The 21,947-nt window shown below is 41.5% G+C and overlaps 2 protein-coding genes across 3 annotated transcripts; one reads left to right on the forward strand and one right to left on the reverse strand.

Moving 5' to 3' along the window:
* Window positions 1-790: 790 nt before the first annotated feature.
* Window positions 791-5,935, forward strand: LOC105457181 (nicastrin). 2 transcript variants are annotated; one of them, XM_011701699.1, is made up of 8 exons: window positions 791-1,239; window positions 1,319-1,417; window positions 1,559-1,896; window positions 2,604-2,991; window positions 3,699-4,089; window positions 4,198-4,646; window positions 4,750-4,942; window positions 5,324-5,935. In XM_011701699.1, the coding sequence occupies exons 1-8, from the start codon at window positions 1,188-1,190 to the stop codon at window positions 5,340-5,342; spliced, it is 1,929 nt and encodes a 642-aa protein (XP_011700001.1). In that variant the 5' UTR covers window positions 791-1,187; the 3' UTR covers window positions 5,343-5,935. The 2 variants fall into 2 exon arrangements, with proteins under 2 accessions (XP_011700001.1, XP_011700000.1); XM_011701698.1 differs by lacking the exon at window positions 5,324-5,935 and having other exon boundaries at window positions 4,750-5,194.
* A 4,409-nt stretch (window positions 5,936-10,344) lies between these two features.
* Window positions 10,345-21,495, reverse strand: LOC105457182 (homeobox protein PKNOX2-like). Its single transcript, XM_011701700.1, has 7 exons — window positions 21,268-21,495; window positions 18,482-18,591; window positions 17,162-17,471; window positions 15,370-15,570; window positions 14,145-14,439; window positions 12,788-12,981; window positions 10,345-11,558 (listed from the first exon to the last, which is right to left on the reverse strand). Exons 3-7 carry the CDS (start codon window positions 17,468-17,470, stop codon window positions 11,238-11,240), a joined length of 1,320 nt encoding a protein of 439 aa, XP_011700002.1. The 5' UTR covers window position 17,471; window positions 18,482-18,591; window positions 21,268-21,495; the 3' UTR covers window positions 10,345-11,237.
* Window positions 21,496-21,947: the final 452 nt, after the last annotated feature.

A 21,947-nucleotide genomic window follows, 5' to 3' on the forward strand; every position in this document is an offset into this window, starting at 1 on the left:
AGCAGAAGCCAATCAGAACTCGCACTGGTAGCAAGAAAAGCAGAAAGCAAAAACTATTAACTACCAATGCGAGTTTTGATTGGCTTCTGCTTTTCTGTTTTCCGCTTTTCTCAAAGTTCCATGGGAAATTTCTGTTCATTCGCTCACATTCACATTGGTTGCGTCCAGCAGATAAAGCAACTTTCCCAGCAAACACAGACTATAACTACAATATTGCAACAACATTGTAATATTTCTGCAATATAGCTGGGATGTTACAATATTGCTGCAATATTGCAGTTGTAATCTGTGTTTGCAGGTTTGCAATTGTTGTAAAATTCTTTAATATGATTGGTTTATACATTTAGAATTTAGATCCAAGAAGAACCGAGGGCAAGAACCAATCACATTGAAGAATTTTACTGTTGCTTTCTCTGCTGAACGCGGCCATTTAAAGCCCGTTCCCAGGAAATTCCTGTTTATTCGCTCACATTCACACTGGTTGCGTCCAGCAGATAAAGCAACTTTCCCAGCAAACACAGACTATAACTACAATATTGCAGCAACATTGTAATATTTCTGCAATATAGCTGGAATGTTACAATGTTGCTGCAATATTGCAGTTGTAATCTGTGTTTGCAGGTTTGCAATTGTTATAAAATTCTTTAATATGATTGGTTTATACATTTAGAATTTAGATCCAAGAAGATCCGAGGGCAAGTACCAATCACATTGAAGAATTTTACTGTTGCTTTCTCCGCTGAACGCGGCCATTTAAAGGCCCGTTCCCAGGAAATTCCTGTTCATTCGCACAATGCGTATGTACGCGAATTTATCACGGTGAAGAAAGACCGAAGGCATCTGCAGCTGTAGCCTGCAGCCCAACAAAGCAGTTTTATTTGATACAGTATTTGATACGTTTCTTGTACGAATTACACAACACATTCGAAGCTCCTCTTTTGCTGCAGTTCGGAGAAATTTGGATTTCGCTCGAACGCGATACGCGCGAGAAAGAGAGAGAGAGTCTCCGACAAACGATTCTAACCAAGTATTAATTCTAACCAAAGCGAATCTCCATCGTGACTCACGATGTGTCATTGCTAATTGTTTTCGTATCTCGCGTTCCGGGATGTGCCGTAACAGCACCAGGTAATGTCCCAAATCTGTGGCCGATCATTAATCTCGAGTACAAGCGATAATAGCGGAATATGGCGGTGCAAATGTGGAAGTACGTTTTGGCAGTTGTCATCGTAAATTCAGGTAGCGACGAGTTTCCATTCACAATTTCAGCGCCATTCGATCTTGATAATGTCACAATTATTGTAAAATCGATTTTCAGTGACCTCCGAGAGAATAAAGGATATGATATACATGCCTTTGGAGGGTGTAGCGGCGTGTTTCAGAAGACACAATGGCACACATCAGTTCGGCTGTTCGTGTAAGAATCGGCATTCTTTCCCCCCCCCCTCCCCCCTCGCCGTTGCTCCCTCGATCATCAAACTTTTCCCGATCTCCAGTGCCGATTTATCTCGAGCTGCTTCGTGCACACACATACACACTGACACTTGTCATATTTCAGCTAGCAGATCGGGAAGCGTAGGCGTGGTACACTTGGTCGAGGTGGACGATGACATCGCTTGGATAGAAAAGGAGGCCAACGCCGGCCCGTACACCGTGGTCCTGCCGTTCGCGATGTTCAACATGAGCACGCTCGTAAGGCTCAGAAATACGAACAACATAAACGGAGTGCTGCTGACGAAAAATGTCGACCACAAACGCCCATCGGACTATTCGCCCGAAGACCAGTGTCCCAATCGATACGCCGGTTACAAGAGATGTGACGACGTGCACCCGTGGAATCCCTTTGGCACTGCGTTACTCATGGAAGATTGGCCGTTTCCTATGTTTTACACAGAGGTTGGAATCGTATTTTATTGTAATACAGACCTTACATGATCAATACTGATCGATATTGAATCAGTGGTTGTTTCCGGTAGAAAAAGCAGTTTTACTGTTGCAAGATTTTTTTATGTGGTTGGTTCATACATTTATATTCGTAAGCTAAGGATAAGAACCATAATGAAGGATAATAATTATATTGAAGAATTTCACAACAGTCACTAAGTTTTTTCTGCAAAAATTGCAGCCGACAATAGTGACAGCGGGCATCAATATCTTAACAATTGTTACATTATTATTGACATGTATTACATGTATTATTGACAATGTTCAACTCAGTTTTATGGACATCATTGTGTAGTTGTATTGACGAAAATGCTGACGTTACTCTTTTTGCGGATTTTACGCGGTCAATAATATACTGTCATTATCAACAAACATTGACAATATTATCGATCGTGTGAGATTGATGTAGAACATTGACTTGGATTTCTCGAGCATTGCTGCAGGGAATATCTCTGAAGCTCGGAAATCAAGAAAACCAGATCAGCGTCGATATTCTACATCAATCCATCAATATAAACCACACATGGTCAATAAATATTGGCAATATATTTGTTGGTACTGACAATATTGACCGTGTAAGATATAAGAACGTGTCAATACAAACTGGGCGTGGAAGATCTGCGTTACAAAACAAACACTAAAGGTGTCGCGGTTTTCAGAATCAAACGATCTTGGAGGCCATAAAATCGTGCTTCTGGACGCACAACGCGCACGATCTCCAGCTGCAGTATCGGCGGTCCCTTTGCGCGATAGAGATGAAGTCGTTCATGTACGCCGCCGTTAACTCGGAATCCTGCATAAAGCGTACGGAGTTCATGTTGAATTTCAATCCGACGCAGTTCTGCGACCCGCTCGGGGATAGAAACATACACTGGCCCCTGGCGCCTCTCGACGAGGACAACAATACGGTGATAATGGTAACGGCGCGGTTGGACGCGTCGTCGTTATTCGATGGCATATCGCCCGGTGCGGGTAACGCCGTGACTGGACTGGTCACGTTGCTCGCCACTGCGTATTACCTGAATTCCTTAAATGCCACCGTCGACAGTACGTATTAATCTCGCCTCAGAGTCGTTATAGAACGTTGCGTAATTGGAATATCCTAGTAGCACAAATTATTGCTGCAATATTGGTTCAATGTAACAAATAGGAACCCCCAAACGAACATTGAGGAGCATTGATTTGCACGTGCAAAATAGACGTTTTGTATTTTATAATGGCGATATATTTGCATTTAATTTATAGTTAATATTGCCTTTATATCAGGGCAACATTGGGCAACCCAATATATTTCCAATGCATGCCGATGTAACTATAATGTTTAGCCAATATATCACCAATGAATTGTGCTATTAGGATCTGATTCTCCCTCCAAAATTGATTTGCACTTTTAGACATTTTGTGTTTTACACTGGTAATGCATTTGCATTTAGTTTTATAGCTAATATTGCCTTTATATCGGGCAATCCAATATATTTCCAATGCATGCCGATGTAACTATAATGTTTAGCCAATATATCACCAATGAATTGTGCTATTAGGATCTGATCTTCCCTTGAAAATTGATTTGCACTTTTAGACATTTTGTGTTTTACATTGGCAATGCATTTGCATTTCATTTATGGCTAATATTGCCTTTATATCGGGCAATATTAAGTCCAATATATCCCCAATGCATGCTAATGTTTAGCCAATGCATCGCCAATAAGTTGTGTTATCAAGATGTGTGTATTTATTCTTATTATCTTATCTAGAGACGAACGTCGTATTCTCTCTGCTGAATGGAGAGTCGTTCGATTACATAGGATCTAGCCGTATGGTGTACGACATGAAGCAGAACAATTTTAACGCCCTCGGTGGGGTCACCTTGAAATTCGACGATATCCAGAGTGTGATCGAATTCGGCCAGTTGGGCCAGGGAGAGATATTTCTTCACACCAACGGCGAGGACGACATGATAAAGCGTCTGCGGGACGCGTTGAATGCGTCGGTTAAAGACGGTAGCGTCCCACCTACGTCCGTGCAGAGTTTCCTGGAGGCGAAACCGAATCTAACGACGGTCGTCATAAGCAACCACGGGAAACAGTTTGAGAACCGATACTACAACGGTATCTTGGACGACGCGGAGAGTCTCGGTTTTGATAAGTACATACACAACTTTCGCTCGATCTTGATATATAATATACCTCATGTTATTTTAGCATTACTGAGATTTCGCATCATTGAGATTTTCCCCCGTGTATCATGTTTTAGAAACGATACTAGCGCGCTTGCATCAGACTTAGCGAAAATTGCTCTTCAGGTTGCTAATGAGCTTTACCAAGCGGTGACGGGCGAGGCGCCGCCGCCGCAACCCGCCGCCGAACTGCCGATACCCATGGAGACGCTTGTCGCGGACATGCTACATTGCTATTTGGAGAGCGCCAAGTGCCCTCTGTTTCGCGCGGCCTCGGCGCCTAGCGCTAAACTGATCGATCAGGTATTGCCGTTGTACGTCGGGGTGCACAGAGCGCTTAACATCGCGACGACTTTGACGGGTCAGCTCTTAGCCTACCTGACCGGCGAAAAGCTCTACGAGATGAACGAATCAACGTGCCACGAGAACAGGCTCGCCTGGATGGGCGGCCAGAACTTTACGGGCTTGTGCATCAATTCAACCGTCAATTACAGTACAGCCGTGAGCCCTGCGTTTATTATCGAGGGTAAGTCGCCACGTTATTTGCGATAAGTAGGAGCGGTAGAGGTATATCAATTATATACCAATTGTATATAATCGACGTATATCCAATTGTTTCTCCCTTATAGATTACGACATGAAATCGGGCGTCTACTCGACTTGGACGGAGTCCATATGGCAAACGTTAAGCGTTAGAATGTTTCTCAAACCGGCAGCGGCGACGGAACGCTTTAGTCTGATTCTGGGTAGCCTGGTCGCCGGTTTCTCGTTTATTTTAGTGTGGTTTATCAATAGTCGAGCTGACGTGCTATTTAATTCGAGGTTTGTATCGTCTTTCCAAGAAGTCAATTTTTGATCACTTTGCTCGGTTTTCACACTGAAGGTGACCGTATTATACGTCGAAACGTCTTTGTTATTAATTTATTTATATTTACCAATTTTGTAAGATGTATCAGCGCGAAAAACCAGCTCGGCTCATCAGCCCTCATTTATTATCTGTGATTTTTAATCTTAAATGTATTTTCGTAATTTTTAAAGTAAATTATATTAAAGTAATATAATTAAAGTAATGTGTTATAATATAATGTTGACGCATTAATAAATAATGTTAGCATTGATATATCAATAAACTTTAATAATTGAAGTAATGTATTAAATTATATCACACACACACACACCGCTATATACCGATGATATTTTCAGGAGAACTGTTGATTGCTAGGGATACGCTGCGGACCACATATCAATGACCAGGTTAGATAACCATCGAGAAAATCGAGATGTTCCAGTAACTAGCCTTTAACCGTATGTGTGGTACGCCCTCGGACGATTTTTTTACAACTCCCGAAAACTATTCGGATGTGTCACGTTATCATCTTTATAAATGGTCTTATTTATCATCATCGCTTCCATCCGTAGTGTTCAATTGAAAAAAAAATCACGGATGCATCTTTGATACTCAATGTAAAACGGCAAAGTGAATCCATCTAACTTTTCTTCATTTTTTTTTTCTCTATGATATCTCTATTATAAATTATTTATGAAGTTATATATACGAGAAGAGACGATAGACGAAATGAAACAGGGAGCTCGACAAGTTTAATTCTGCTTCGTATTGTGTACCCGTGTGTATAAAAGGAATGAATGTGTATGTGTGTACAAGATAGTCGCACTGACATAAGATTTTTTAAATAAAAAAATTACGTAAAAGGACGCTAGAGCGTAGTTGCTTTCAACAGCGATAAAAATTTGTTATTCATGTAATGTTAAAAAAAAAAAAATCGAAATACGGATTATAGATCGATAGATGGAAAAGTATAATTCCTTTCTTCCCGCCTTTCTCTCTTTCGTAAAATTTAGTCTTTGAAGGATAACAATACGAAAACAAAATGAAAATGATAAGGGAAATATGCACTCGAGATTTAGTATTTGTAACAAAAAAGCGCTCTGCGTATTGTTATAGAATTTCTCTGCCACAAATATTAAATCTCGAGTGCATATTTCTCTGATCATTTTCAGTTTGCATATATATCGTTGGAGCAACGGGATGTAAACGTGGTGCAGAAATATAATTGACAATATGGAAAACGGACGGCAACTTACTGCATATAATTGCGAAAAGAATAAAAAGGGAGTAATGCAAGCGTGATGGCGTTTATTATCGATAAACAACTTATTTAACAGGGCGTTGATGTACACGGGAAAGAAGTATTTAATTTGTATATCTATGCTTTCCTTTTTTTTTAGTATACATATAAGTATATATAATATGTTTCTCATTTACGACTTGAAATTTGGACAAAGTTAGAAATGGGCCATTCTCGGAAGAAGAATTGATTCGGATTTGAGAAGTGTATTACAGAATCTCGTGTGTATGCTCGGTCAGGACATTCCTAACTGGCTCAACGTCTGTAAAATTGGACAATTTCTCTTGCGCTGCTTCTCTACTGTACATTTGTTACTTGACTAGGCACGCATAGAACGGAAAAATAGATGCGCATGATAAAAAGAAACGATATTTTCATCTTGCACATGTGCTACTGAAACAAAGACGGAGACTGAGAGACACGTCCAAAATTGGAACTGGTGTTACTAAGTTACTTAATCCAGATGAATCAGTATCAGATTAATTAAGTAATCCGAAGCAAGCACATAATTAACGAAATCCTGTGAGTCACTTTTCTGCGTCGATTTTCGTAGATACCATGTGTAACATAATTTCAGCATTTTGCCACACAATTGTATTACACACGAGCATCTATGAGTAGCGGTACCAGAGGTGATATTTCACGGAGTAAAAAGCGGATGTTGCTTTTCAAATCAAGATTAGTTCTAATAAAGAGTAATCTCTCTCGAATAATCGCGAAATTATCTTAACTGTACGCTATATAAAAAGTATCTGACCCATTTCTACCTTCATATAACTCTTTTTAATCTAATTCTCGATAGATAATTATTTTTTTCGCATCGACGTATTGATGCGGCAGACGTTTACGTCTCCTACCGCGTACAAAGTGTCCACATGCACGCGTCGTTAATAAATCTTCGTTTCACGGACACCCGTGTGCTGGGTGAAAAAGGAAGCGAGAGTGTCCGGTGAAAAAAAAAAAGATACGCCAGGTGTGCATATCACCGCGTCGTCTCTCGTCTGCCCACGTGCATGTGGATTGGCGAAAACGTTCTACGCAACGCACGTCCCGACATACGTTCAACCTCTTCGGTAATCGGTTTTTACGCTTTTCCTTTTAACTAATTGTTGATGTTCTTTTTTTTTTTTTATTTTATTTAGTATACAAGGATGAAGTAGGAGGCTGGGCACCGCCCACCGAATTATCACAGTCGTCTGGTGCCGCAGCACATACGTATACGTGGTTCAGCCTTACAACCTACCTCTTATAATCTAGCGTTTACATCCTATACGTTCGTTTATTTCTCGGATACAGTATAGTCCCGTACACGAGGTGGCGGCTCGTCGAGAATAGCAATGATTATTGGAGGAGCGATTATTTTTAATAACGATTGTTTTTAAACATTAGATTGCGATTGCGCGTTATTGCCTTTTGTTATAAACGTTCCGTAGAACAGATCCCTCTTAATGAATATATAATACCTTTTTTTTTTTCAAGCCAGAAGACAATGGTCCAGCAATACCGAATGTTTTACATCTTTTTGTTTAATTTTTTTCTTGTCTTTACTGTTGCGCTGCAGCCGATTTTTTTAAATAAACTGTTGTCGCGGCACCGTGCACGGGAGCTATACTGTCAGCTGTCTGCAACTGATAATATCGTTTTACTCAAGTCACACATATCGCGTATTTTTCAAGTATTCCGCATTTTTATTACGTTACAATCAACGTTTACGATTAGGCGATTGAGCGGAGAGTATTGCGTATAAAAAGTCGCTTGAGAAACAGAAAAAAAAGAAGTTATAGATTTTATCTATTAAAAAATTAAAAAAAAACAAACAGATCGAACAAGCTACTAATGGAAGCACTCTGTCAATTGGCTATGTACATCGACTCAACGCAAAAATTATAAGTACAGAGGAAATGATGCTTGGCTACTTAAGGCAACCACGTAGACAGGCTATATTATATGACACATTTACCCCCTCTTCCCCTCCCCCTATGATCGAGTGACTAGTGGCCAGCTTATCGTTAACCGCGGTATCTGTGAGAAATAAGCGACGAGCAGAACCGAGATAAATTGTGAGAAACGAAAAACGGAGAATTCCACGTTCGGCGAACCTGTGACAGAAGAGCAAGATCGCACATCTCCCCTTTACGGAGATGTCAACTTGGAAACAATTAATTTTACGCTACGTTACTTCACGTTCGAATCTAACAAGGTAAAGACGGTCTTAGCCATTCAAATCTCGATGGACGGAAATCGCGTGGAAATGATAGGCGTTTGGAGAAAGCATAAATATACACGCGTTGTTATGTTATGGATTAGGAAGAACGGTATGTACACGAAGAATGGCATCTGCGAGAACAGTCAGTTCGCGAGAGTGGATATCAAAAGTCTTTTCTTTTTAGCCCTCGGACTCGCTCGTGGGAAGCTCGAAATGAACAAGCCTCTGTCTGTGTCCGCCAAAGTAACGCGGTAGAGTAAATTTCTGCTGGTAAAACGTAATGATCACATGTAGACAGCCAGTGTGCGTAAACATTAATATTCCAAAATGTCATATATATATATATATATATTTTTTTTATATTTATATATCGTTGAATATATCCAATTTTTTTTTCCAAGAAAAGTATTAGCTTTTCTTTAACATACTTGGTAATATTTGTTCTCTGCTTTGTCCGTTCTCTCTTTCTTTCTCTCTCTATCTCTGACTCACTAACAGTTCCGCATGTAATATGTACAGTTAGTTATCATTGTAACGCGTGCAGTACACGCTCAAGGGACGACACTTAGAGTTTAAAAATATAATCATCATATATTTAAAGTAGTATCATATCATCATTGTATTGTGGTTGCGTTTTGCTGCTGCTGTTGCTGTTATTGTTATTACTATTATCATTATTATATAATTATAATTATAATTATTATCATTATCAATAGCGTAATAATTATTATCATTAGTTATATTATTAATTATTATTATTATTTATTATTATCATGGAGGGACAGCGTTTCGCTATGCCACGACACTGCAGAGCTGAACAAAGACTAAGCGCGGAAGTTACCACGCTCTTTAATGGCACGAAAAGTACAATAATTAATATTGCATACTACGAACTATAAAATTCTCATTCTTTAATTTGGAAATTAATTTACCCCATATTTATCTTTTTACAAATGTGCCACACAATGCGTCTAATCGAATAGCTTTAATTAAACTTTTAATTAACGTTAGCAACGGTCGTTTTACCATTTTACTATTTTTCACACACTGTCCATATTGGCTTTATACAAGTTACAAATTATAAAGCAGATTAATGAATGTCAATCTCAAAACAACTTACACACATTATACAGGGCGTTCCTTAAGTACATCGCCATAATCAAGGGGGCAATTCTTTGGTTTATTTCGAATAAAAAAGTTCATATAAACATGTGTCCTAAGCGGCTTAGTTTCCGAAATAGGATGTTTTCAAAAAAATTTAAACATGTAATAATATTAATATTTTTATAGTAATATTTTTTTTAAAACATTCTATATTTTGGAAACTAAGCTGCTTAGGACACATGTTTATATAAACTTTTTTACTTGAAATAAACGAAAGAATTGCCTCCTTGAGTATGATAATTTATTTAAGGAACACTCTGTATAACTGCAAACAAAAAAAATGCAGATATTTTGTTGTGACACATAAAAATAACAATTATTGTGGTGGGAGCAGTATTAGAAATGTAGGTATTAGTAGTAATAGGTAATAGTAGTAGTAATTTAGTAATAGTAGTAATAGCAGTAGTAGTAATAGTAGTAGTATAGTAATAGTAAGTAGTAGCTTTAGCGGTAGCAGGAGCGATAGTGTTAACAGTAATAATATTGATAATGATAGTAGAAATATAGTAGTATAGTAATAGCAGTAATGGAAGGAATAGCAATAGTAATACTATTACTAGAAGTAGCATAGTAGTAATAATAGTAGGGATAATAGTAATAATAGTAGTAGTGGTAATAGTAGTAATATCTGGGTAACAGCATCAATCGTAACAATAGCAGTAATAACATAGTATTGTTGGCAAAGCTAGCAAAAAAAAAATTTGATCTTGTCTTTATCTTGTTTTATTATTACGCCTAATGAAATATCAAAGTTATATACGAAAAAAAAACCGATCGACAATTAGTGTACCATTCGGAAATATACAAAAGAATAAATTTATACAATATAATTCCTGGCTGACACGTGCTTAAGAATGTACATTGAAAGAATGGGAAACATTGGCTGTCGTAAAAACATTTCGTTTTTCTTTTCGCGGCGTATCTTTGTTCGACGAGTTGTTACAATATAATCATGTTACATACGTAACATACATGCATAACATACACAATGTAACGTGATTATATTTAAAACAATATACATCTTTTACATACATTACATGAACGTCCTAAACAACGGTACCATCAGGGACGTACGTTCGTTACAAGCGACACGACTGTTAAAAACTAACAAAAAGATTGTGATTTCGAAAGAAGGTTCAGATTTGTATCTTCACTACTTGCGCATCGTTCACTTAAAAATTTGTTCTCAAAAAATAAATAACATTTTCTCGTAGCGCAATGTAAACGTATGTATTTTCGTTTTTGAGAGTTAGACGTTACTTAAGTAAAGCTGCTCTTTCTAGTACCTATTCAATCTCAGTTCTCCGAGTTCATTACAACGTTTTGTGACGTAAAATATATATATGAGCAGAGATTAAGGATCTAATCGGCTGTCATGAAAAAAAAAAGCAGACGGTTGGGTAGCAGTCGACGAAATGTATCAAAGTATCGAATAATCAGAGAGCGTGATAACCTCTACCCACGTATTCTTAACTTTCGCAAGATTAATTACGTATTTGACAGTTAAAGCGATATCTATTCTCGAATACCTTAATACTGTAATGAGCAACTGGATTTGAAGGTACCGTAAAGAGGTTGACGTTTCGGTGATCGACAGAGGTCAGTGAAGATCATCCTCATCGCTATCGTTACCGTCTTTCGATCTAGCGGCACCCCCCTCACCGTCGCTAGAGCCCGAATCACTCGCCGAATCCTCGGACTGCCAGCCCGCCTGCTGCTGCTGCGCCGCCTGCTGCTGCGCGGTGTGCTTCGAGGTCTTGTGACGTTTCCCCGCACGCGACGCCGCGTCCGTGCCCGCGCCGTCCAGCATGGGCTGCAGGATTCGTCGGCGGGCGTTGATGAACCAATTGTTCACTTGCAGCAGCGTTAAATTCGTCTGGCTGGCGATCTGACGCTTCTCGTCTTCGGTCGGATAAGGATGCTGCGACAGATAGGCATCGGATTACGATTGCACGAGACAAGGCGTATAGAGCCCATGTTGTCATACTACAATATACATATTGGAGATTGAAGATTGTGAATTGAAGATTAGAATTCGGCCAATTAGATACATTTTAATTTTGATCCGTTTCGTTCTGATTAATCGAAATCGATTAGTCTATTCTCTAATTCACAATCCTTAAGGCTCCGATCTTAGTCACCGCGGCTGTATTGGAATCGTGACGTCATAAGCGAGAAATGACACATTAAAGTTTCTTGCACGCCATTTGTAAATAAAGAGAATTTGGATGAAACGAAAAAAATAGGATCGCTTTAAAACACTTGTAGAAATGAACGGAAATTATCCTTTTCTCCTCTTGACACAGTCAGTAAAGAGTCGTAAAAGGCACGTAAAGTGAAACCTATTAAGACAAGAAAACACACACAGCTTGACAGGTGTTGAAAAATAAGCTTTTACGTATAAAATTCAAAGATATTAACATTACTTTTCATCCATTTTTATGAATTTGATAAGTACGAGGCAAGGTCATGTTTTCACAATTAAGCACATAACGAAATGGCATGCAGGACAAAATTTTGAATTTTGTTGTCTACACTTTTTACAGCAAGGTCCGTATTTTACAATATGTCGTATGGTATTGTAAGCAGTAAAAATTGATCAATCACAGTCGAGTATTCCCGAGGGGTCAACCACTATGGGAATCAGTGTACATTTCTTTAGGAATATATTGCTATAGTATATTGCGGCAATACAATACTAGCAATACGCTATCAATATATAGCAATACCTAGCAATACATTAGCAATACTTGGCAATATTGTGCAATAAGTGGCAGTTCGTGAGGTAATAGATGGCAGTACGTGAGATAATAGATGGCAATATTACTGACAAAACGAAAGTAATACAATAGCAATACTAGCAATAAAGCGTATTGCCACAATTAGCAATCACTGTTACATTTTTTTTGGTAATGGTTGACCCCTCGAGTATTCCCTTCACATTTGACATGTTTTGCTTACAATTTATGACACCGACATACAACGTATTGCAGAACGGGCCTTAATACGAATAATATTCTAATTCCCACCGCGTCGCCATATCGCGAACGCGAAGTTCTTGGCTGAGTAGTCAGAAGCTTTAATCTCCAATGCGTCGTGTCGACATGAAACTTAAACTGTTTTATCGAATTATCGACACAAGTTACTCACTACTAAATGCTGAAAGAGCCACGTTCGCATGATGCTGGTTGCCTGTTTGGGTAAGACACCCCTCTTCTGACGTCCCTTTCTGGCGCTACCATGATTACTTCTATGATTCCCAGCGTGATTCGAGGCCGCGTTGCCGGCACCCTCCTCCTCGTCTTCGCTCGCCGCGGGGGAAGGCGAGCCTGCAACTGTAATGTCTAAAAACACGACCGACGTGTCCCATTAACACTCGATGATCCACAACGCGACGTGAAGTGACAGGTACAATTTGTGCGTCGAGAGATAATAACGGCAACACGAGAGAGTCGTTGCTATTTCTCAACGCTCGCGCAGCTGAAGGAAGAAACACGTTACGTTCCTAACCGAAATACTTTTCATCGTTAGAATTCCTGACGTCCGCGTATTCCGCGTTTTCTCGCTCTTGTAACGCAACTAATCCCCAGTATCCGGCTTCCTCCAGGTATATTCTGTCGGAGATCGTCTGCAGATAATCGCTACTGTCATCTATAAACGGAATTTTAGCAGGAGATCCGTCGTGCTCAAAATATAACTGTTGTTGTCCAGAAAAAGAAGAGCAAAGAGTGTTTACTAAAATCTTGTAAAAAAATTCCCTGAGAATTCCCGGATTTTCCAGCTATTTTTATTTAAAGTTCCAGGTAAGATTAGATAATTTTATGATGCAATTTTGAAATAAATTGAAATGCAAATAACTCAAACAAATTATATCTAATAATAAATTTGAAAGATAGAAATTACACAAGACTGTACCTATTAATTCTATTAATTCTATTCTTTTCTACAATTAGAACACACGAAATTGATAGGATAATATAGAGTTCACTACATAGTATATTAATGAATTACACTCTTCTGCTGTATCATCTTTTCATCCATTTTTGTAAAAACCAATGAATCACACGAGAATATACGTAAATTTATGCAGACGTGTATTTACTTATTGCTAACCGATTATCGACATTCTGCGACATTGTCAAGAAAAATGATTAAAAAACTGTTTGATATGAAAAATATTTTCAAAGAGATCGAATTTAAATTCCAAAAGAATTTGAAATTTAAAAATAAAATTTCAAAAACTTTCCCAAGTATCAATAAAATTCCACGAAAATCCGATTTTCAAGGTAAAAAAAAACCCCTTGAAACTCCTGAGATTTTCCAGATTTGTCGGATAGTAAACACCCTAAAGGGGAATCTAAGAAGAGTCAACGAAAGAAGAATAATGTTTCAACCGATCAGTCGATCCTGATTCAGGTTGATCAGCACAACTCTCGGTTAAGAGCAAAGAAATCTCATTCGGCGATTCAATAGCGAATTCACGACAGCTCTCGCAGTTCGGACTCACCTTGGCCGAGATACATGTCGTTAACCGGGGCGCATCCATGCGCCCCGATTTGCGAGAGAGGTGTACTTCCGTGTACGGTGGACGGTGAGAGCGGATCGTCGTGGTCCTGGCTAGTGGATTTGCCCGAGCGCTGGACGGCGGAAGACGGTCGGACCGACGACAGTTGGTCGTGATTAACGCTCTCTTCCCGCGCGTGATGCGGATTCGCGCCGTCGTTCTCCGCCACGGCGTCCCCACGGCTCACTCTGAATCCGTTAGCTCCCGACTCAACATCATTGCCTGTAGATGACAGCACCTGGCAAATATATGTCTCAACTAGCCGTCAGAGAGCAGGGATGGGAAATTCAGTAATATCTCAAGAGATGTACGCGTACGCTCTCGTCGTACGCGGCGATATAAGTACACAATACAGTGTTGTTAAAACCAAATTTCCATTTATCCCTATCGACGTTATATAAAATCCCTACAATTCCCTACGCAAAAAAATGGAAGGGAAACTGTTACAAAATTCAAAAGAAAATAAAAATAATGATGAAAATAAAGAAAATATCACATATAAATGAATATAAATATATATTAGTTTCAAAAGAAAAACTGTATACATATATGTACATACATATATAAATATATAAACATATATAATAAAAATATATAAGTGTATACATATATGTACGTATATAAATATATAAACATATAATAAAAATATATAAGTGTATACATATATGTACGTATATAAATATATAAACATATATAATAAAAATATATAAGTGTATACATATATGTACGTATATAAATACATAAACATATATAATAAAAATATATAAGTTTTTATATATTAATATAAAACATAAGTTGGACTTATGGCACCACAGAACATATGGCACTACAATGATTTTAAAAATCGCTACATTTTGGGCCTTTTTAACTAAAAATTCCCTACTCCCTTTTTGTAGTATAAATTCCCTACGTTTAGGGAGAAATCCCTATTTTTAACAACACTGACACAATATTACACCGCCTCGACGTCGAATCGACGGCGGCTTTACCGGGTCGCGATGCGACAAAACGGCAACGGCGAGACAACCGACAACTTCGTCGCGGGACTCTCCTCGCGTACATCCCTTCTACTACGGGGATATCTACGTTGGTGAGGGGGATAAGACCGGGCAGAGACCGGGGGGGACAGCCTAGCTTCATCGCGGATGTATCGGGACAAACGTCTAACCTGCAACGGACTGCTGCCGTTGCTTCCACTCGACGGACCCATGTCGTGCCCGTGGTGGCTGTAGTCGCTCCGCAGCAGGTTCTCGCTCTGCATCTTGCCCTTCAGACACGTGATGTACCTGTTGCAGAAGTCCTTGCACAACTCCTGCACCTTCTCCAGCTCCAGTAGATGAATACGCAGCACCTGTATCGCCTTGATCATCTGCAAGAGAAACGTGTCCCCGTGGAAACGCGGTTAAACGCTTCGTTCAAACCGATCGTCATTTCTTCATCGTTTCCATCGTTCATTTGTTCGCGATCTCAACTTCGCGCGGGAACGAAAAAAAGACGAGCGGAGATTTCAATGACGTATATAAACCTGTTCTTTGTTGCAGCACTAGATTGCATTGAAATTTTTTCTAGCTTTCGCCAGTTCGTCACTTCAAATATATATATATATATATATATATATATATATACACAATATATATACACGTTTCATTTTATGTACAAGTGTATACTAGTTCAGCCGCAAAGAACAATCTTTTTCTTCAACGTAGGAAAAAAAAGAAGGATAAACCGTACAAGAAATTCAGTTAAAAAGAACAGGGTACATATTATGGAATTGTTCGTTTGGATTTCGATCGGAATTATTCAATCAATCCCTAGATTTCTATTGTATTTACTAGAGAAAACGAAATAATTTCGGTTGGAATCTATTTCGAACAGTTCCGTAATACATGCCCAGGTCTCTTCTAAATCAAGCATTTGACTTGTAGCTTAAAGCTAACCAAGTTGACAAAGAAACTGTGCGACAAAGAGGCACCTTTAGATATTCTTTCTTTTCCTCAAGGTACTAAAGTCAGTTTAAAAAAAGCGGGACTATTTTGTCAATATACCAACATCATGCTTTCTATAAAGAAATCATATGAACGCAAATAGATATTAAGTCATTGGCCTAGACCAAGCATTCGACCTGTACTGTGAAGGTAACCCAGTTTGACAAAGAAACTGCGTAACACAGAATCATCTTTAAGTATTTCCATTTTTTCCTCCATGTATCAATGCTGATTAAAAAGAGAGACATCCGTAGGAATATACGTACATCATCTCTTTTCAATCAACATTCGTACTTGAAGGAAAAAAAAAGGAAACTACATAAAGACGATTTTTGTTGTACATCTTCTCTGTTAATATATCAATTTCATCTTTTTTATATATAGTTTATGAGGAAAATACAAAGACTGGGATAATTAAATCTGTTGAGAACAGATTTCGAAAGTAGTTTTTTTACAAATTTACATTTGTTACAAATTTTGTCGAAAGAATGCCAACAGAAAATAGAAAGCTCATATCAGAATGCATTGAAGATTAAGGAGAAGATTACGAAGTGGAGAATTAGAATTCAGCTAATCAGAAATAAAACGGATTAAAATTAATTTAATTAGAATTCTAATCTTCAATTCGCAATCCTCAATTTTCAATGCGTAGTTTGCGAGCAAATCTGGTAAATATAATGAGAAATTGACTACAGAAACTGAGCAGAGAATCTATCATTTCGTAATCATTTCAATAACGTATTCCATTTAAATTTATGAAATGACAAATTTTGCTTGCTTTCCGTCGATAATTTACTGTCAGATTATATCGGCAGGTTCTACCGGCAAAACACGTTTACGATTAAACGAGTTTAATCCGGATACAGATGATGTTGCAATAGCTGAGCAAATTTGCTGCCAACCAGTTGTCATACTTCGGACGGTTTGCTTACTGGGTTACATACAACGTTATTGAAAAGTTCGTTTCAATCTTACCAAACCGTCAATCTCGGGGTCATTGATCAAGAAGGGCTTTCGGTCTCTTTCTTGGTGCTGGACGAAAGCCTGTATATCCATGTTGAAGCTTTCGGACGTGGAGTTGTCCGAGCTCTGGGTCGCCTGCTCGCATCTTTCGAAGAGTAACGCCAGCAGCGGGAAGAGCGGATGTTTGTACACGGCCCTCTTGTCGGCCTCGAACTGCGCCTGATCCTGATGAGTCGTATAGTCGGCGACCCCACTCGCTGGGTCCTGATCGTATCCGGGGGTCACCATCGCTAGCGCAACGGCGGTATTACCCTCTTGCATCCTGCCACAGACACATCGATAAGTTACTCTTCTCCGATTCCCGGATTATCGCCTCATGGCCACGTCTATCAATGTAGATTAATTTTAATCTTGGTTTAATTTATTTTGTATCTTTTTCTAGTTCTAAGAATTAGAAAAAAGAAAAAATAAATAAAACCGAGATTAAAGTTAATCTATATTGGTAGAAATGGACATTAATCAGGTTTAAGATGCCCAATCCAATAAAACCTATCGGATTTCACTGGGTTGAACCACTTCAAAAAAATTCACTTAAAAAAATACTTATAAAAATTCACAAAAAATCCAATTAAAATTAATTATCATAAATTAATACAATTTAGTATTACATATTACAAAAAAAAATTAAAAAATACATCAACAACGATAAGGGTCAAAGATTAATCGATTTGACACAGGATGTCCCTTACACAGATATATGTACATTTATTTGAATAAATTAAATTAAATAAGTTAGGTTGAAATTAATTCATAAAGATTTAATTATCGATTAAGTAGCAAATGTTGTTAATCATTAATAGACTATAAAAAATAAAAACGCATAAAACCTAATAAAACTCAAAAAATCCACTGGGCTGATCTTTAAAAAAAAAAAAAAACACCTGGGTTTTTTCAAACCCTGCCCTAAATCCTGATTTACTATGACAATAAATGCAATAAGCCTTTAGCTTTTGGTTTCAAGTTCCGAGCTGAGACGTTAATCTGTTCTAAGCTCTAAACTTTATAGCTGAGATCTAGTCAGCTCAAAGTTTAGGGATCAGCTTCTTGCCGGGAAAAATACGTCAATTTAGAGCTTAGAACAAAAAGCTAAAGGTTTCCAACACCTATGGTAAGTCGATATTTATGGTCTATTTTTATATTTGGAATCGTTTCAAATACAGTCTCAAAATGTCAATAAATCAATCATAGAGTCGAATTATTTAAAAAAAACATTCGTGAAACAAACCATGAATACCAATGCTAGAGATCGAAAGTTAAAGTGATCTCTCTCACCTATCATTCCCCCTTGGCGATACCCATTCTCATCTGGATTCCCTGCGAACTCCGTTCCCTTTGCGCCGCCGGGTCTGATCGCTCGTCGAACCCGCTCAATCGGAGGATGCCTTTGGGAGGAGACAAAATCGCAAATGAAACTGTCTGAATTTATCTACATCTCATCGAGCGACGAGCGATTAATTCCTAAATCACGGTCGCCCCGCGCGTAATTCGCGAAAGGGGTAAAGTGCGAGAAGGAGAGGGGAAGCGCGCGCGAGGAAGTGAAAAATCGATAAAGAGAGAAAAACAAGAAAGAGAAATGAGGAAAGAAAAACGTCTCCCTCCCCTTCTCCCTCTCCCACCTCCCCCCCCCTCCTCTCCGGCTGCGTCGCGCCGCGCGCGCGAACAATCGAACGATGCGGCACCGCATTTAAATGTCATCATTAGACAGCATCGGCGCCATCGGCGCCCAGAGGGCTCCCATCGATTTCGGCACGGCGCGCGGCGTGTGTCTTTCCCCGACGCGGGGGTTAAATAGCGCCACCGGAAGGAAGAAAGAAAGAAAGAAAGAAAAAAAGGAAGAAAGAAAAGCGATAAAGATAATCCGAAAAAAAACGCGCGCGTGCGAGATATCCCGACGAGAGCCTGCCTCTTCCCCCCCCCCTCCTTCCTCCCTTTCCCCACAGCCAGACTGGCGAGCGGCAAGGTACAAGGGGCAAAGTCGCGGCACGAGGCCGTCTTACGTAAGGGTGACGAGTAGATTTTTTGCGCTCCTTTTTTTTCTCCGTCCTCGACAGAAAACGTGAGAGGAGTCGTCGCCGCCGTGAGTCAACACGCGTCGTCGCGTTCTCGAGAGATTCCCGCGGAAGGGGCCAATAATTTCACCATCATCGATCAACCAAACCGGCCGATTGTCCCAATTTGGAATTACCCAGTCGCATTTGCCGCGTTACACCCACACGCAGCGCGGAAACATTGCTGCAACGTTGCTGCGATATTGCTACCTTAGTCGAACCTCGATAACTCGATATAGTCAACTCAAGGGAGGAGCTATAGAAATCTTCGAGATTTATAAGAAGTTTCCGACTTGTCGAGGAGTTGTTTCGAGCAAAAGAGAACTGACATGAAAATACGACCTACGTAAAGTTTTTGTGCACGAGAGTTTATTAATTTTCCGATTACAACGGCTTCCGAAGGAAAAAGTTTAGGTGGCCTTCGAATTATCGAGATTCGACTGTTCCAATATTGCTGGAGCATCGCAATGTTGCCGCACTATCGCCGCGTGTATGATCTGCGCTGGTATATGGGAAGCACGACCGATCGATCAAGGTTTGACAGTTGATCGGTCAGTCGATCGAGGACGATGAGGTTCGGAGTTCTCTAAACGGAGCTGTCTCGGAGCGCCGGGAGAGCGAATCTCGCTCTCTCGTCGCGAAGAGACTCACACGCGCGCGCGAGCGAGCGTTCCCTCGGCACGTGGATCCGCCGCTCCGAGAACGGCAGGCAGGGGACCGCGGGGCTGCACTGCGTGTTTACTGCCCGTCGATCATCGGCGGTGGGCCGACGACGGGCAGAGGCCTAACCTGTGCCTGCGCGACTCGCTCGCTCGCACGCCGCCGTCGCGCAGAAAAGCGCGACCGCGCGTTAAAACACGCCCTGCGAACGTTACACTTTACACACGGCAGGAGGACCGCGCCTCCTCCTCCTCCTTCCCTCCCCCCTTCCGTCCTCCCTCTTCCTCCTTCCGCGCGCTTCTTTTCCCGGTCTATCATTACTCGTTCGATAAAGTCGAAGGGTGATCACGGCCTTTCGCGCGCCGTCGTAGGACGATCGCGAGGGACGAGAGACACGCGGCTCCGAGGCCGATCGTCAGGCCCGCATGTCTCACCCTCTCTCTCTCTCTCTTTCTCTCTCAACGTATTCGCCTAGCGAAGGATCATGCCAGCGATCGGCGTAAACGAGCGACCGAAGAGATGTTATCAGCTGATCATCTCTCGCGGCGATGTCGTGCTTGCATACGTATCCCCCTCATCTCGCGTCCCGGACGCTTCGGAAATATATATATATATATCGGTCGTCACGCATACTAGACGATGACGCTTGTTTACGTCGCGAGCGTCTTTTTTTCCCTCTCTGCTCTCCCACCCGAGAGAAACGAGAGCTGCGCGCTTTCGCAGCGGAGGACCCGCCGCCGCGAGGAGGCGGCCCACCTTTTTCACACAAAAATGTCGGACGCGACGAGCGATCCACGAGAGGTGATTATCGGCGTCGTCGATGCGCACCGGTCTTCGGATTTCGCAGTCGCCGTTCGCCGGGAGGGGTTCAAAGAGATGACTCTCCCACGGCTCTTCGGCGCCGAGCGACGCGAGAGATTTGAGCGAAAAAAAAATAAAACGTCGCCGCCGCCGTCGTTTGCGTGTTTTCCACGCGAGATGCGACGAGCACGCGGAATAACTTCGTAATCACGACGACGCTAACCCCCCCCCCCGAAGAGCGTCGATCGAGAGATCGAAGAATCGCGACGACGACGACGACGACGTTGTCGTCGCTCGTGCGAGTCCACGAGGGCGCGACCCGCGCGACGCGGCCCGACCTTGTCCCGTTGAGAAAAATGGGCGTTCACGCCGCGCTGGGATCGGACTCCGGCCGAACCTAACCTCGCGACGGCCGTCGCCGTCGTGCGGAAACGACGGCTGAGCGATCGACGACGCGGAGCGAATCGACGATCGTCCTCGATCATTGTCCTCGAACGTCACGAATACGTGGAATATATCATTCGTACCTTCCTCGTCGGGCACCCTTACCGTGAGCTTCTGTAGCGTCACTAGTCACCCAGAAGCGGCGTGCTGCACCTCCGCTCCGTTCCGCTCCGCGCAATACGCCTCGTTCCGTTTTGTTTTTCACGCGACTACGCGGCGCGCGATCGAACCGCCGCCGCCGCCGCTGTCATAACCGCCGCCGCGAGCGGAGCGACGACTGGGCATCGACGAGGGGGTGAGGACCCCCCGTCCGTGTTTTGCCGTGTTTCTCGCCCCGTATGCACGTGCCGGGGGGGAGGGGAAGGGGGGGGAGAGGACGGACGGACGCACGCACGCACCTCGTTCGTCGCCTCGTTCGGCTCGTTCCCGGAGAGACTGGAACCGACGAGCCGCCGCGCAGCGTCACCGAGAAACTAACCGCCAGTGGCCCCGACCACACACTGACGCAGCACACGGAGTGCCGGGTGCTGCGAGCGAGCGCGCGCGTAAGCGCCGGTTATGGTCTCACCGCCGCGTTCGTTTCGCCGCCGAGTACCGTTCACCGCACGTTCATGTAGCTGACGATAAGTCCCGGTAGCCGGACATTTTTTCGCACAAACGCGACCATCCACCCCGTCTCCACACGCTCCTTCCCACTGGCCCCGTCTTTTGTGACGTCACCGATTCAATACTTTTCGTCGCCGAAGGTTTCTCGCCGCGGCGGCGCCGTCGCGGTGCGCCGGCCA

The sequence above is a fragment of the Wasmannia auropunctata genome, unplaced genomic scaffold, assembly GCF_000956235.1.
Source record: "Wasmannia auropunctata unplaced genomic scaffold, wasmannia.A_1.0 LD335346.1, whole genome shotgun sequence".
Classification (NCBI taxonomy): domain Eukaryota; kingdom Metazoa; phylum Arthropoda; class Insecta; order Hymenoptera; family Formicidae; genus Wasmannia; species Wasmannia auropunctata.

Bases quoted from the DNA above. Each gene is read 5' to 3' on its own strand.
- LOC105457182 (XM_011701700.1), bottom strand. From the start codon at position 17,470: ATGCAAGAGGGTAATACCGCCGTTGCGCTAGCGATGGTGACCCCCGGA. The intron at 15,571-17,161 runs GTAAGATTGAAA...TTTCTCTTGCAG, and splicing joins ACCCCGAGATTGACGGTTTG to ATGATCAAGGCGATACAGGT. The intron at 14,440-15,369 runs GTTAGACGTTTG...TATATTTGCCAG, and splicing joins ACGGCAGCAGTCCGTTGCAG to GTGCTGTCATCTACAGGCAA.
- LOC105457181 (XM_011701698.1), top strand. From the start codon at position 1,188: ATGGCGGTGCAAATGTGGAAGTACGTTTTGGCAGTTGTCATCGTAAAT. The intron at 1,897-2,603 runs GTTGGAATCGTA...CGCGGTTTTCAG, and splicing joins TTCCTATGTTTTACACAGAG to AATCAAACGATCTTGGAGGC. The intron at 4,647-4,749 runs GTAAGTCGCCAC...TCTCCCTTATAG, and splicing joins CCCTGCGTTTATTATCGAGG to ATTACGACATGAAATCGGGC.